The sequence below is a fragment of the Sphaeramia orbicularis genome, chromosome 2 (assembly GCF_902148855.1).
Source record: "Sphaeramia orbicularis chromosome 2, fSphaOr1.1, whole genome shotgun sequence".
In the NCBI taxonomy this organism is placed as follows: Eukaryota; Metazoa; Chordata; class Actinopteri; order Kurtiformes; family Apogonidae; genus Sphaeramia; species Sphaeramia orbicularis.
The window spans coordinates 16,081,859-16,098,932 of record NC_043958.1 but is presented as its reverse complement, the minus strand read 5'-3'; the positions used below and the strand labels follow the sequence as shown (position 1 = coordinate 16,098,932).

The window sequence follows — 17,074 nt, the reverse complement described above, 5'->3', positions numbered from 1 at the left end:
TTCCACTCCGACCCACAGGATGAATTCGCAAAGTACAAAAATTAGACTGAAAATATTAAGTCAAGGATGTTGAACTCATCTTAGGGGCCACATACACACCAATGTGATCTCAACTAAAATAATAGCATAATCTATAAATCAGGACTCCAAATTTTCTTCTTTCCTTAATGTGAAAAATATATTACATTATGTCTATAAATAATGACAACTCCATTTTTCCTCTTTATTTTAGTGCAAAAAAATATTAATTTATGAAAGTATTTACATTAACCAACTATCCCATGACAATAAAATGTGAACAAATATGAAGAACCTGAAATGTCTAAAAAAAAAAAAAAGTCAAATTTTAACAGTATTCTGCTTGTTAATATGTTTAGTGTCTTTGTAGACCTGATCTGTTATGCACTTGTATAAATTATAAGATGAAATTACATTTATTTTTCCTGACAAATTTCATTTTTTTAGGTTATTCATATCTTTTTTGTTTGGATAGTTTGTAAATGTAAATATTTTCATAATTTGTGTTTTGTTTTTTTTGCATAAAACAAATAATTGGAAATATCATTATTTATGGGTTATTACTTTTTTTTTTATTATTGGCCTGGCCCACTGGAGGTCAAATTAGTCTGAATATGGCTCCTGAGAGAAAATGAGTTTGATAGTTTCTCATTTAACATGATTCAGACAGAGGTTACTGTATGTATATCATCTAACTTTGTACGTGTATCAAACGTCCTGCCCGACTTCCACAGCTACGTGATTTGATGTGATTGTAAACAAACTCAGACATTTTGAGACAGGCCTATCAGGAAACATACAAAGTACAATTCAAACCAGAGCAGAGGTTTGTTTAATCCAGTAATATATCGTGTACCAGTCGTATGTGCACACAGCAGACACAACGCAGGTATTTATATACAGACCTTAACTTTAGCCACCTTAGCTTTTCTACACGTGCTGGCCTGCTTCTGAAGACACGAGTAAACTGTTTGGAGTACATGTAACAAACGGTAGCAGTTCTATTTTAACACTCATTATTCGCATAAAAATACCCGTAGTTGCAGGTAAAAACATGAGCTACCTCTTTAGGAAATCTTCATTCAAACTTTTCGCGGTTAGCTCGTAGCGTGTGTCCTGCTTCCTACTGTTGATGTTTGCTACTGATGTTTTGGCGAGTCATTGCGCCTGCGCACAGTGAAGTCATCCTCTCGCGTTAGTTTGACGAGACGTTACGTTAAGGCAGTGCTGCCATCTGCTGGTTGTTTTCGCCTGCGACATCTTTCTTCTCCCACAGGATGAAAATGAAACCCCCACACGTATGTTAATAAAGCACAGATGTAAGTGATGAGATGCATTTTTACCAGTAAAATGCATTTACATTTCTGTATACCATGATGACAAATAGGCTTTGTATGATTTGTCTTCATCCAAATTAACTGATGCACAGCTCAGTAGTCACACTTGCAAGTCCTCCGGGATGCGGATTGTACATATTCCCTTAGGTCAGGGGTGTCAAACTCATTTTGTTCAGAGACCACATTCAGCTAAATTTGACCAGAAGTGGGCCGAACCAGTAAAATAATAACATAATAATATATAAATAATGTCAACTCCAAACTTTTCTCTGTTTTAGAGTGACAAAAGTAAATTTACATTATGAAAAGGTTTACATCTCCAAACTATCCTTTCAAAAGATGTGAATAACATGAACAAACTGAAAAAAATAAGTGTAATTATAACAATATTAAGCCTCAGTTTATCATTTACACACGTACATTATAACATACAGATCACAGAGGATCTACTAATACACAAAATATTTAATTACAGGCAGAATCTTGTTAAAATTGTACTTCTCTTTCAGGTTTCATGTTCATATTTGTTCAGGTTATTCAAATTTTTTGCAAAATTATACTTTGTTTTAGTGTAAATACATGAAAATATTTACATTTACAAAGAGAAAAATTTGGAGTTGGCCTTACTTATGTTATTATGATAGTATTTGACTGGTCCTGCCCACTTGAGATTGAATTAGTCTGAATGTGGAACCTGTACTAAAAGGACTGGTAATATCTTAGTGTCATTTTTGCATTTCACAAATTCATCCCAAGGGCCGGACTGGACCCTTTGGCGGGCCGGATTTGGCCCCCAGGATGCATGCTTGACACCTGTACCTTAGAGAAAGCCTTCATGAGGTAGCTCAGTGAGATGGGTAGAGGATTGCAGTCATTACTATTATATACTATTCTACTTTGAAACTTCTTCCCCTATGTACTGTTATTTGATTCCTAGTGTACACAAACCTGTGACAGCACAGATTTACCTCCATGTCATGTAATTCTAGATGAACATCCACCATAACACACACAAACCACACATGTAGAAAGACGTATCTCCTGGGCATTTATTGGAATGCCAGCATTGAAATCCAGATTTTGGTACAGTACAAGGCTATCCAGTATAACTGAGATCTAGGCAACAGTGATGGTCCAACAACAGTCATTCAAACTGCATGTTCATATATTAATACCACTTTCTTTTTTTTTTTCCAACTTTTTCATCAAACAGGTTTTTCAAAAGATGATTAATACAAATAAAAAGTGAGAGGTGACGGTCAGTCACAACATTGCAGGACAAAAAAAGTCTCAGTGAAACCTGGTGAAAACATTTCTTTCAGGTTACTGATGGAACACAAGATACAAAACAAAGAGAAAGGAAACAAGGAATGGTAAATAGAATCTGCTGATTGTTTTTTTTTTAAGTCTGCACCTATTTGATGACTTAAGGATCAAACAGGTGATATATTTAATGTGGAAAATGATCTAGTTTTAGTTTACATTTTTTAGAGTACATAACATATAGCAAGAACCCAACCCATATACACAGAAGTGCATTTATACAGGACTCATGTTGATTAATGACATATTACAACCCTGTGGTGATATTAGGACATATACGAGGCACGCAGAAATGACAGATTCATCACCTATTATTAACCTACTTGCAGTAAACATTGGATTGAGGATCCTTTGGGCCGAGTCACCTCGTTCCATCCTCCGATTTGTGAGGATCGACTGCCGCTCTTTTTGGCAGCTTTCGTTTGGTCCGCTTTGTCGCTCGTATCTGAAAGAACTGTCGGCCCCCCTGTCAGTGCATCCGTGCAAAGGCTCATGGGACTTTTTTCCTCAGTTGTGTGTGTGAGGTCTTGCGGTGCTTCTTCCTCCGTATATTTATTCTTTTCTTTGTTTCCTTAGGCCTCCGCTTGAATGCGCTTCCTCCGAGGCCTAGGACATGACTCCGAATACAGGGTTGTGGCGGCAGATGCTCGGCCCGATCTCTTCGTAGTCTTTCTTGGTGTGGCACACCTGGTAAAACTCAGGCTGTTGAAACACAGAAATACGCATCAAAACATTAATTTCTGTATCTGATATACAAACATGCTGGGACCTGTCTATTGCCTGGAATCACAGTATTGTGAAGAAGTATTTACCCCCTTCCTGATTTCTTACATTTTTGCATCTTTGTGAAACTTAAATCCGTCAGATCATCAAATTATATTATTAGACAAACATAACCTAAGTAAATAAAAAATGCAGTTTTTAAATTACAATTTCATTTATTAAGGGTAAAAGATAAATAAACATACCTAGACCTGTGGGAAAAAATAATTACTGCTTAAACCTAATTTGTTGTGCCATCTTTGGCAGAAACAACTGCAATCAAGCACCAACGATCAATGGCATTGAGTCACTGTGGAGTAATTCTGGCCCATTCTACTTTACAAAATTGTTTTGATTTAGCCATATTGGAGGGTTTTCACATGCTGAACAGGCTAGTAACGGGCATTGTTTCACCCTTTATAAATGCTCTACAATCTTAATTTTTCTATTGACCGACTAAAATTACCGGATGCCCCAAATTACATTAAAAAATAAAATATGATGCAACTAAATATCTGTTTCAATACTCACAGTCGATGCCAGCATTGATCCTCCGAACCACACGGCGTACCTCTGCATGTGATGAGTGATGACTTGAACGTCAATAGGCTTTGGCTGCAAACAAAAGGACAACACTTAATATTTATATCAAAGTAAACAGCTACCTCATTATTATCTATTTGTCAGTTATTTTCATTTTCACTGAAAATACTGAAAATTAATAAGCTTAGGTTATTTATTGGACTCGGGGATCTAAATATGACAGGTTTATTTCCTTACAGCTCCATAAAAAATTGAGATATAGTCGATATTTGTGTCAGCACAAAATGTGGAAGAACACTTGAATCCCTGAAATTTTACTGCTCCAAAAGTAACAGAATATTTGACTTTGAACCCCACCTTCCTGCATTTCCGTGGCCTTTCTCAGCGTTTTGACTTTTCCAGGGTTGGAAAATTAGATGAAATTTACCAGTTTTTCATGACATTAGGACATCACAAATTGTCAGAATTGTTGTTGGATTTCACAAATTGTAATTATGTGGACAATATGCTCTACCGTTTGTCTAATTTTTGTCATAAATTGCAGTTTTTATGCTGATGTTTTTGGTCCAGTGAAAAATTCTTTGTGTTCTTCCACATGGATACAGAAAAAAAATTATACATAATGTGGACTACGAAGATACAGGAAGACGTGTAGATTTTGTAAACTTGACAAACCCATGACTATTTTAGGACATTCAGTGTTCTGCAGATTTGACATCAAAAGACGTGTCATTAATTCACCTTTAATTTGCCGCCACTCAGCTCTTCACTTATTTTGAGTCGTGCGTCCACAGTCCTCTTAAGGTCCCTCTGCAGGCGTCTGCCAAAGTCTCTGAACATGGTGGAGCCTCCAGACAACACGATGTTCTGGGAAACAGAGGACAGTATTTAGGATTAGTAAGAGCCCTGGTGGATTCCACTCCTGTACAGATGATGTGTGTGTGTACCTTGTAGAGCGGGCGCCTGACGTCGATGGGGCAGTTCTGGATCACCTCATCCACCACCTCTGAGATGGGCTGAGTGAAGTCTGGGTTGGCAAACTGTGGAACAAAAGTAACATTATGAAAATATTTACATTCAGAAACTATCCTTTCACAATAAAATGTGAGTACCATGAATGAATATTAACAATCTCAAACACCTTAAGAAAAATAACTGCAGTTTTAACAATATAATGCCTGTTAATTAATGTTGTGTGAATTTCTGATCTATAAGTTGTGTTAATAATAAGATGAGACATAATACTGTTGAAATTGCACCTTTTTTTTTAAATAAATTTCCGGTTGTACATGGTTGTTCAGCCTATTCACATTTTCATAATGTAATTTTACTTTTTTCACACTAAAACACAGAGAAAATCTGATTATTTATTTATTATTTAGGTTATTATGCCTTCCACTATTTTACCTGTCCAGCCCACTTGAGATGACATTAGGCAGTATGTGGCCCCTGAACTAAACTGAGTTTGACACCACTGATGTAAAGTCTGTGTGGTTGGATTCAACACACCTCAGGATGGAAGAAGATCTCAGGTCCCAGGAAACGCTCGTATCCCACATCAATAGTGAACTCCTTCTTGGTGATGGCGTTGACTCCTGTGTGCTGTTTGATCCACTTGGTGCCGTCTGTGTCGTACTTATTAAATTCCTTGACAAGGTCAGGGCAGACGTAGCTAAAGCGCTCCTAAGAAACAAAACCAAACGGAACAGCTGTTACAGGAGGACAGTCATCTCTGTTCTCTTCATATAAACCATTTGTTGAGTTTTGTTTTAACATGTGTAATCTAGTTGAGAGCCTGAGTTGGCATAATGACCACTGCTAACACATGCTAAACAGGCTATGTCGTCATAGTAATGGGCATCATTTTACATTTTATAAATGCTCTACAATCTTAATTTTTCCACTGACCGACTATAATTATCAGATTCCCCAAATGAAACAGGCCAACCCAAAATAAAAATTAGTTGACCGTCCTCACCATTTTTGATAAATTTACTATTTGTACACATCCCTTCTTCTCATTATACTCATTTACTATTATTTACTTAGAGAGATTTCTTGATACATATCAACTGGTTTTAATCCAAATGTGTTGTCATTGTCTTCTATCGATATTAAATATTCTCTTGAGACCCAGCAGTGCATTTTTGTCCTCTGTAGGGGACAAGAGTTTCACAGCTTTACTAAGATAAAAAAAAAAAGAAAAGAAAAGCCTAAACTTACACTTTCCTGGTTTTCAGGAGTTTATGACAGTTCAACACAAATTAAAATCCTTAGGGCGAAGACACACCAACCCGACTGCCAATTGTCGCCAGAAAAGGTAGCCCGACTTATAAGTCGGCTCGTCTCCCCGACACGGTCAAAAAAGTATGAAGAACACACCGATTCAACTACTGACGAGAGCGTATGTTCTGTGCTTGTGCGAGACGTAAAACCGGAAATGACGGAACATCTCTCTAGACCAAAACACAGAGCTCGCTGTCGTCAGTCCTTGTTGTCAGCAGAGAGTTTTAAGCAGTCCAGAAGGGTTGTTGTTGTTGTACTGGTTGAATGGATGGCTAGTAATAAGAAGATACTGGCGTTGTCAGCTCTCGGGCTTCTTCTTGTGGAAGAAAGATGTTGCAGCTGAAAACTAAGGAGAAATGTCAACAATGCTAACTGAACACTTCATGGACTGAATAAAGTCCAAAGTCAACACTGGCTGGTACTTCAGATACAATAAAAGCAGTTAATGGCCGATAATAGAAGACAATAATAGTGTGAAGTACCTTGGCATAGCTGTTTTCACATGTAAACTGATCGTTCACTGATTCAATAGTCAAGGGCTATCCCTCCACCAATCAGATTGGTCCGACTGAACAACGGGGAGTGGCCGATTACACATATTCAATCAGCCGAAAAGAGAGGCGACGGCATTAATGACGGCCGTTTGTACAGAACACACTAAGCAGACTCATGTCACCGACCTCGCCAGACTGCTGAAAATCGGTTTGGTGTGTCTTTGCCTTAACAGATACAAGTTTCATACTTTTACATTCAGGTGGTTTCTGCTGTCCTCTAGTGGTCACACTGACAAATACAGAACAGACACCTATTACACTGGTCTACAATTTTTTTTTAGAAATTATCTGCTTCAGATTAAATGTTACATATTCAAATAAGATTAATTGGAAAAGAAATGACAAAAGTGCTGTTATGCTGATGTTTTCAAGGTATTTGATAAAGTGTAGTTATATATATATTGGTTTATGTACATTTATATAATAGATTCATAAATATTTGAGTAGATAGAACCTGTAAAGTGAATATATTGAAATGTGCAGACAGTGTTTTGAAGTTGATCTGGTAGCTCTGAGACAAATATTCCTTTGGAGTAAAACCCATTCTCTGGTTAATTCTTAAATTTCACATTTTGACCCGAGACTGTATCTGTGAAACTTCAGCCAACCACCATTTTTGACTTGATTTTTCTTTATCAGTGACTCACAGGTGGTAAAATTTCACTACTTTTATTCTGGAAGTATTTTCCTTGTAGACCAGTGTTATATATAGACCTGTCTTTTCTAGGTTTCTTCATGCGTCACACACATTTCCATTCGGTGCAGTGAGTGTCCAGTGGGTTCAGAGGGGCTCACCTTCACAGCCTTCGCTGTCTCCAGAGACTGTTCGGGGGGGATCCCCACCTCTCGCTCTCTGAGCAGCTGCTGGATGAAGTATGTGATGTCTCTGCCGGCGATGGGGATGTGTTTAATGCAGCTGCCGATGACGTAGCCTTCAGCCTGGGAAACACAGCGCACATTCACACGACCCATGAAGACATTACAGTGAGGTAGAAGTGGAGGGCAGAGGAAGTGAAACTCACCACCGGGATGACGTGTGTGACTCCGTCTCCGCTGTCGATCACAGTCCCGGTCAGCGTCCGCTCTCCCACCTGTCGGGACGTCCACGAGGCAGCCAGCGCCAGGACGGCCTGAAGGACAACAGCACCAGTAGAACTCAGGACTGGATGCAGGAAGGTGGGTTCATGTCAGGTGTCTGGGGGCTTTGGAAACTCACCTGAACAGCAATGTAGAGACCTGGGACGTTGAACGACTCAAACATGATCTCAGCTGTGTACTCTCTGTTTTCTGGTGTGTTGAGGGGAGGTTCTGTCTGTGAACACAAATGAACACATGGAATAAACACATACAACTCCAATGATGATGTGTAATACGTCTTGGAATGACTCCTTTTCCCGTGTTTTTAAAGTTTTAAAGGTGTCATATTCAGGTTGAACTGCCTGAATGAAGCTCAGATGTTCAATTATTAGAGGTACCATCCCTGTCTGCATTTATGTTTATTCCACAGCCTTAACAGCAATGTCCTCATTGTGGTTTTAAAACTAGAACATAGGCCACATTCTGATCTTCATTCAAACCTTTAGCTGTGAGGCTAAGGTGCAAATCACTTAATTTGATCTTTTTTTCTGTTTTTATTTTCCGTTCAAAGGTTCTCTCTGTAAGATTTGTGCTACTTGTGTCTGAAGTCTACTTCAATCTGGGAACCAGTTGTGTATTGACATAAGTTGAGTGCCTTAGAAAGCTAACAGTACTTAGTGTTGCAGCAGAACTCAGGCACTGAAGAACTCAGGATGTCTAGGCCTTACTAAGCCTTCTAAATAGACGTCAACCTAAAAGCTGCAGATAAATAATCATTTATCTGCAGCCTTTAGGTTGATTTCAATGCAGAAATATGTATGTGAAGCTTCCAAGACCAAAGATACTGCTATATAACCAGGCAGGCATAGTGCAAGTACAAAGTTCCTTGGCTGCTCATTCTGGATTTTATGTAGTCTGATATTAAGTTTTATGTAGTCTGATATTAAGAAATAACACCAAACAGAAGCACACCATTCAGTGTAGGCAGAAATGGAGGCACAGGGTGTGTTTAAAACAAAAACAAAAAAAACAGGGTGTATAGTATTCACACGGGTATAAAAGCGACACAGAGTGCAACTGCACCATTAACTTCCTGAACCCCCCCCCCATCCCCGAAAAATTTTGGACAGGGATTACAGTATTCCCAACCAAAAACAAATTGCGACGGTGTGTGTGTGTGTGGGGGGCTTACACGGAGTCTTTACGTGGGGTACCACCCCTGTTTACAAACACTAACAGTCCAACCGCTTGCATTTCGACATGTAATACCCATGACAAGGTAAGAGAACAATATATTGATAATTAGGAGCTTTTGAGCAAGCTGTGCACTATTTTTTTGACTACTTTCCAAAAATTAACCATGCACATCACAGGTGCACGGCTCACTGCCTAATGTAACCTCAGCAACAAGGAGGAGAGTGAGAAACTGTGGAAAAGATAAACAAACGCCAGCAGATCAGTTGTAAACAGTGGGAGGCATAAAACACAGCGGAGGAGATCAATAGGCAGAACACTTTGCTTAGTTTGGCCTCTTAGTCCCTGGGCTCATTGTGCTTGTAAAGAGAAGAGAAACAACAGTGAGAACTAGAAGCCGTAAACAGCTGCACACAGTTGGAGACCGAAGATTTGGGAGATAATATTCATCTGCAGTGTCACACTCAGCAGTGCAATAACTTCAACCTGTGATGAAGTGGGTTAATGATCTGCTCTTACTCTGATGATCGTGACTACTTATAATGAATGCACACGTCAGTGCATGTAAATAAATACTACATTGTTTGGGATTGTTTTGTTTGTTGTCCAATGAGCTCCAGGCACTGTGGAATTTCTGACAATACTCCTGAATCTGTTCTCCTCCCTGACTCACTAGAACAGCACCATCTTTGTGAACCGGGTTAAACATTAACCTGACATCATAAAATGCTACTAGAAAGTTAAACATTGATAAGTTTTGGAGGAAGATCTAAATCCTAAGTGTATCAGATCATGATACTGTTCTGTTCTGTCACTGTTCTGTTTTGTGTATGTGGGCTGAACCATTGTCAAAGTTTTCATCTCACCAAGAGGAAATAATGGTCTTCAGGTTCTGCCCGCAGATACTTGAAGATGATCTGCTCCATAAACCTCTCCATAAGGTCCCAGTCTTCCACAATCCCGTGACGGATCGGCCACTAGGCATGAAAACAGATAAGAACATAAGTACTGGTCCGGTTCTGGAGCTGAACAGGGGCCGTTCCACACACTTCTCCTGAGTACCTTTGTTGCATATGATGGTTTGTCGATGGCTTCGTCCCCGATGAAGAAGTCCAGATCATCAACACCCTTCATCATCCGGCGCTGGGCCTGGTCTCCCACCTTGGCTGACTCTTTGATTGCGATACCTAACAATAATAAAAGTTTAAAAAAATGTGAGAATCACATTTAAGTCTATTTGTTTGCAACTGCAGCTGCATACATTGTTTTATATTTTCCTCATGATTATTGAAAATTTGTGTAAAGATGGTAAATAACAGCAGAATAAGAAAAAAAATCTAACTGATGACTGTTTATTTGTCAAACATGATTCAAACTCTAGTAAATAAACCTTTCTGTTTTGTTAGTTTATGAAAACTGCTTCAACAGTGAGTTTAGTCCAGTGGTCACCAACCCTGGTCCTTGAGATCTACTATCCTGTATGATTTCCAACACACCAGATTCAAATGATAAGCCTATCACCGAGCTCTGCAGAAGCCTGGTAACGACTGTCAGGTGTGCTGGAAGAGGGAAACATCTAAAACATGCAGGATACATCTTGAGGACCTGGGTTGGAAATATATATTCCACTGGAATATATGCACCTTCCAAGAAACTATTCACTCATGATTTCTACTGATTTATAATGTGTATGAGTGGAAAAACTACTACATTCTTCATTCAATAAAAATCTGTGTAAACAATGAATAGTGTTTATAATAAAGAACATAGAGCAGGGAAATAAGTGTCTTGATCTTGTACTAAACACATTATTACTTTCTCTGATGAATGACATTCTATTCATGAACATATTAACTTCTTACTTACATGAGGGGATGATGAACTGCGGCTCTGTGTTTCCTGCATAACCAAGCTTTGTGTACCTGTAGAGGAAAAAAATGCACATTTATGCCTTCGGATTATTTTCTTTTCGATACAGTTAGTGCTGGAAACTCCAGACCCATGTGTACAGTGTATGTGGGCTCACACAATCTGGTTTCTGACTGTAACAGTCCAGGAAGTAACATTAGCATTTGAGGCTAATAAAAGCTAATTCTAGTGATAAAGCAGAATTGAAAACAAGCGTAAAAATAAACCAGCGCACGTTAGTTTGCTAATTTGTAGGATTTACCCCCAGCTTTACTGACAAAACCAGAAGAATGACTACGGTTCGCAGCTCTCCGGCTGAACAGCCAGCTGAGGCAGCAGGGCGTTAGCTGGAACTTTGACAGCCGCTTATGTGGTCAATGAAACCCAAGCTAATGCTAACTAGCGTCTGACTCCTGCCACTTACCCCGTACCGCAGTCCACCACACAAGCCGGTAGCCGACCAGCCATGCTTCCTCCGCTTTAGTCTAACTACAGGCAAAGATATCAAGCGCCTGATATCACGTTTACTTTGATTACTAACTTATTTAAACCGCAACAGCCAGAATGAATAGCAGTTACGGCCGATGGAGGAGCGCTTCCGGGTTCTGCAAAATGTTCTTCGACTGCACAAAGGCTGGTCCACGGGTGGAGGGCTGCCCCCGTGTGGTCAAAGGCTGTTCATGCAACTGAATTTTCATTCTTTTTTTCCTCTTTCTAAAAGGAGTTTTTAACATTTTTTAATTCATTTTTGTGGTTGTATGTTTTCCATGTATTATGAGGAAAGCCTTAGTTTATTGGATGATAAAATATTTGTTCATTAAAATCTCCATATTGTGAAAACTACTTTATCATTCTACAAAATGAAACTTTAATATGAAGAGAAAACATAAGTAAGCATAGTTTTACCCTTGTCACTTTTTTGCAGCCTTTTTATCTACTATTTGCAGTTAAAATCTATTTTTCCATTGCTATTTTTTATCTGCTGAAACATTTAAATACATGTATTGTTGCCGTTATTTATAAAAAGTGAAATGCTGCCACTGTGTGGTCAAATCTTGTTACTGCAACTGAGAATTCATTCATTCATTTCTTTATTTTCTTTTTGAATTTTCTTTTTGTCCTTTTTTTTTTATCCAAGTTTAGACTTACAGGTACATATTTTATTTTATTTTATTTTAAGGAGTATTTAACTATTTTTGTTTCATTTTATTTACTTTTGTGGTTGTATGTTTTCCATGCACTATGAGGAAAGCCTTAGTTTATTGAATGATAAAAGATTTGTTCATTAAAATCTTCATATTGTGGAAAAACTACTTTATTCTTATATAACATGAACCACTAATATCAAATAAATATGAAATGAAATAGGAAACAAATGTTTTATAGCTTTACGTGCAAAATTTATAAAAAGGGTGAAATGCTGCCACTACGTGGCCAAATACTGTTACTGCAACTGAGAATTCATTGGATTTCTTTTCTTTTCTTTTCTTTTCTTTTCTTTTCTTTTCTTTTCTTTTCTTTTCTTTTCTTGTCTTTCAGTCCCCATATTGGTTTATTGGATGATAAAATGTTTAACAAAATTTTTATATTGTGGAAAAACTTCTTTATTCCTCTAGAACATCAACCATTAATATTAAATGAATGCATTTTTATCCTCTATGGGGGGATGAAAGTTTCACAGCTTTACTTACAAACTTTAATAAAAGGGTGAAATGGTGCCGCTGCGTGGTCAAATAATGTTACTGCAACTGAGAATTCATTGTTTTTCTTTTCATTTTATTTCGATTTTCCATATTGCAAAAAACTACTTTATCCTTCAACAAAATGAACCTCTAAAACTAAGAAAAAATAAAAGCAAACGTAGTTTACCCATGTCATTTTATTGCAACCTATTTTTATTTACTCATTGCAGTTAGAAATATTTTTCTACTGTTATTTTTAACTGCTGAAACATTTACACACATGCATGATTACTATTAGTTATCCTCCTCAGATCCAGCAGTGCATTTTTGACCTTTGTAGGGGACAAGAGTTTCACAGCTTTACTTCTAGACCTTTATTTAACCAGAATCCCACTGAAATCTCTTTTACAAGGGTGACCTGGCCAAGAGGTCAGCAGCATACGTCATGAAAGAAAACAGGTTTAACAGACAGGTAGTAACAATAAATTAAAACAGTCCTAAAAAGTTAGACAGTTTTTTCAAGTGCAGTTGATGAAGTGCAAAAATTTTTTGCAGACACAGGCACAAACTTACTTAACGTACTTAAAAAAGTACATAAAAAAAAAAAAATAAATAAATACAAATTAAAAAGTGAAATGCTGCCACTGTGTGGTCAAATATTGTTACTGCAATTGATAATTCATTCATTCTTTTCTTTTCTTTCTGAATTTTATTTTTGTCCAAGTTTAGATTTATGGGCACACAGAATTTTTTAGGAGTATTAAACTATTTTTATATCACTTTACTTACTTTTGTGGGTGTATGTTTTCCATGTATTAAGAGGAAAAACTTAGTTCATTGGATGATAAAATCTTTGTTCATTAAAATCTCCATGTTGTGAAAAACTTTTCCCTTCTACAAAATGAACCTCTGATATTAAGGGAAAACATAAGCACACATAGTTTACGCATGTCATTTATTGCAGCCTGTTTTCATTTACTCATTGCAGTTAGACATTTTATTCTTCTGCTATTTTTATCTGCTGAAACATTTACACACATGCATCATTTTTATTATTTATCCTCTTGAGATCCAGCAGTGCATTCTTGTCCTATATCCTCCTGATCCCAGTCAGTAAACATTTTCACCATTTTACATTAAATAATTGCCTTAATTGGAAATAGCATAATGCAACAGTTTTTCCAGATCCTTTTTTTTTTTTTTTATTATTATATAATGTCAGTTTCAGTGGACTTTTTTAAAGCTGTAAAGCTGTGAAAAATGCACTTAGGCCATAGGAGATTAAAGTGGTAAAGTGGTCAAATACTGTTACTGCAACTGACAATTCATTTATTTCCTTTTCTTTTCTTTTGATTTTTGTTTTGTATGTTTTTTAAATCTTAGTTTAGATCAATCATGCATTTTTCTCCTCTGTAGGGGACAAGAGTTTCACAACTTTACTTCAAAAAAAAAAAGAAAAAAAAAAGGTATCCTCTGCTGAGGCTATTACATTGAAAATATCTGAAACTGTTGCATTATTTCCTTATTTCAACCAAGACAGGTATTTAATGTTAAAAAACAAATCAACTTTTACTTCCTGGGTGTAAAGAAGATATATCACGCTCACATATTAAAAACCAATAGAAGTCTTTTCTTGCAGTCCAGTCTGTAATTACATTTTCTGTCTCCATTGGTTTTCTTTTCAACACAAAGCGGCCGACCTCATCTTCCCCAACTACCTCTTTGTGATGATATGGGTGATTTAGCTCCCATCACATGGTTCTCGACCGCCATGACTGCACAGAAGGCCACTGATAAAGACGATATATGATCAGGAAGGAGCTTAAGGGCTCGACTGTGGCTCTGTTGAGCTTTACCACATTAGATCCAATCCTGAGACCTGAGAACATTGGTCCTTTGTCCTCAGGCGGACTCATCACTCACATGAGAGTCTCTTCAGAGTCTGAGAAAAGCCTTGGGCTCTGCTGCTCCTGATAGAAACACTCCTCATCTCCTCGGCCTGATGGAAACTCTCATCAAGAAGTGTGGGTGAAACGGTTTCTTTCAGGGCTGACAGTAAAGATCTGCCAGAGGCCCTCGATGAAAGGAACCTTCATCTAACATCACTGAGATGAAAGGTCCTGAATGCAAGTGGTGCTTCACGTCTGCATCTCTTCTGAACTGAACTGAGCGACAGCGTCTCTTAGTAACGATCTATTTTTCACAAGCAACTTTGAAGATGAATGAAAATCATTTATATAACACATATCTGTGGGAGGGAGTTTGGATGCAAAATTACAATGTAAAAAGGAAAAGTAAACATGTTGAAGAGCACGCTGAAGAAAAGTGAAATCACAGAAGTAGGAGTGCTCAAATAAAAGCAGTTGAAATAAAAAGGGTAAACAAGGACAGAAACAGGAAGGCCAGAAATACAATAAAATAATAATAACATGCACTTCAATCACTCATTAATGTTGACTCAGAATATACACTGTGACAAAGTAGTGAATGGCCAAGTTTTGTCTTAAATTGTAAAACCATCAGTGTTTGTTTTATAGAATTACTACAGAAATCACCTGTGCTTTAAGTCACAATCACAAACATCAATTTTTGTGAAAAACAGTTAACATATGATGAAAGTTATGTTTTATTATTGAATACGAAACTAACACGTAAGTTCAAAAGAATTAAAGTGGAAAGAACAAAACCTCCACCAGGGTTAATATCCCTACTGTAAATGGATTAATAATTGAGAGAATAGGACAATAGAGGTACCTTAGTATCTAGATCACAGGTGTCAAACATGCGGCTCGGGGGCCAAATCTGGCCCGCCAAAGGTTCCATTCCGGCCCTCCAGGATGAAAGTGCAAAAATGAACCTGAACAGTCCAGGTTATCCAAATCATTTTGGTTCAGGTTCCACATACAGACCAATGGGATCTACAGTAAAAGTAACAACACAATAACCCATAAATAATGACAACTACAAATTTTCTCAGTGAAAAATTATGTAGAAAAAATTTAAGAGAAAAAAATAACACTACACTGTGAAACAATTTACAGTTTACGAAACTATTTTTTCACAATAAAATGCAAATAAATACATAAATAAAAACAAAGATGAACAACCCAAAATGTTCAGTTTAAACAATATTCTGCCTGTTACTAAATGTTTTGTGTATTTATAGATCCACTGTCATCTGTAACTGTTAATAATAAGAGATGGAATAGTGTAGAAACTGTTCAAATTTTAGTTCCAAACTCCAAACAATATTCTGCCTGTTACCAAATGTTTATGTAACACTGTGTGTAAATGTATATGTATAAATAACAAGTCGAGGCATAATATTGTTTAAATTGCACTACTTTTTCAAAGGAAATTTTGTTTTTTCAGGTTATTCACATCTTTTTTGTAAAATGTAAATATTTTCATAATTTAATTGGGAGTTTTTTTGTACTAAAAACAAGAAGAAAAACTTGGATTTGTCATTATTTATAGGTTATTAGGTCATTATTTAACTGGTCTGGCCCGCTTGAGATCAAATTGGGCTAAATATGGCCCCTGAACCAAAATGAGTTTGACAGCCCTGATCTGGATAAACGAAAAGCGTATATTAAAACTGCATGTCTTCAAATTACAACAAATCATTTGTTTCTTGTGTTGAAATAAAGCCAACTTCGAAGCATATGTTGTAGCAATAACCCTGTCTATTTTAGGTGGTGTTGATGTGATCTGTGGACGTCCTTCTGCTTCTGCTCTGACGTCGGATGCAGTTTTTCACCCTGTGCTCAGGTTCATTAGGGGATGTTGATAATATCCACTGTTGGACTTGGAAGGAGAAGGTCAGTCTGTCTTGTGTGGATGACAGATGAAATATGCAAATGTTCTAGATTATTTATAAAGACGTTGCTGGGAAACTACCTTCCTATATAATGATACTGGTGGGTGTTCTTCATGTTGTTTTTGTTAATAGTCTTTCTTTAACCGTTATTTAACCAGGAATAAAATGACTCAGATAAAAAAAAAAAATCTCTTTTGTTTGAGTGTCCTGGTCAAGACAGCAGCATCCACTTTAAAAACAGACATAAAACACATCGTAAGACTCAGTGCTAACAGCATACATAAAACACCGAACTAAAAACATACATATAGAACACCAACAATAATAAAAAAGTACAACTAAAAGTATAACAACAACATTCCTTAACTCTTTCATGCATGAACTATTATAAAACTTAAAACTAAACTGAGATTATTTCCCCCAAAAAAGACATGACTGTGTCTGATTGGATCAAGTGAGATCCATATATTAAACACAACTTAATTAACCATAAAAATGTTATTTATAGTGTCCAAAAGCCTCTTTCCATAAAGATATATGACTTATTTAAGAACACTTCATCTAAAAGGT

At 37.1% G+C, this 17,074-nt stretch overlaps 2 protein-coding genes and 1 long non-coding RNA gene across 3 annotated transcripts in view; 1 reads left to right on the top strand and 2 right to left on the bottom strand.

Moving 5' to 3' along the window:
* Window positions 1-17,074, bottom strand: part of LOC115434446 (ly6/PLAUR domain-containing protein 6-like) — a 1,359,089-nt gene that overhangs the window by 1,065,913 nt on the left and 276,102 nt on the right. The window contains exon 1 of the transcript XR_003937534.1: window positions 1,082-1,161. The gene's annotated coding sequence lies outside the window, so the exon portion shown is untranslated. Of the gene's footprint in view, window positions 1-1,081 lie in introns of the transcript that reaches the window.
* LOC115435065 (uncharacterized) lies at window positions 1,367-3,283 on the top strand. Its single transcript, XR_003937642.1, has 2 exons — window positions 1,367-1,502; window positions 2,180-3,283. It is a non-coding gene; the product is annotated as an uncharacterized LOC115435065 (long non-coding RNA).
* On the bottom strand, window positions 2,506-11,627 carry LOC115434694 (actin-related protein 3-like). Its single transcript, XM_030156778.1, has 12 exons — window positions 11,427-11,627; window positions 10,961-11,016; window positions 10,157-10,281; window positions 9,961-10,071; window positions 8,040-8,135; window positions 7,846-7,953; window positions 7,619-7,762; window positions 5,493-5,666; window positions 4,931-5,023; window positions 4,725-4,850; window positions 3,972-4,055; window positions 2,506-3,380 (listed from the first exon to the last, which is right to left on the bottom strand). Exons 1-12 carry the CDS (start codon window positions 11,468-11,470, stop codon window positions 3,285-3,287), a joined length of 1,257 nt encoding a protein of 418 aa, XP_030012638.1. The 5' UTR covers window positions 11,471-11,627; the 3' UTR covers window positions 2,506-3,284.

Bases quoted from the DNA above. Each gene is read 5' to 3' on its own strand.
- LOC115434694 (XM_030156778.1), bottom strand. From the start codon at position 11,470: ATGGCTGGTCGGCTACCGGCTTGTGTGGTGGACTGCGGTACGGG. The intron at 10,072-10,156 runs GTACTCAGGAGA...TTTCATGCCTAG, and splicing joins AACCATCATATGCAACAAAG to TGGCCGATCCGTCACGGGAT. The intron at 7,954-8,039 runs GTGAGTTTCCAA...GTTGTCCTTCAG, and splicing joins GTCTCTACATTGCTGTTCAG to GCCGTCCTGGCGCTGGCTGC.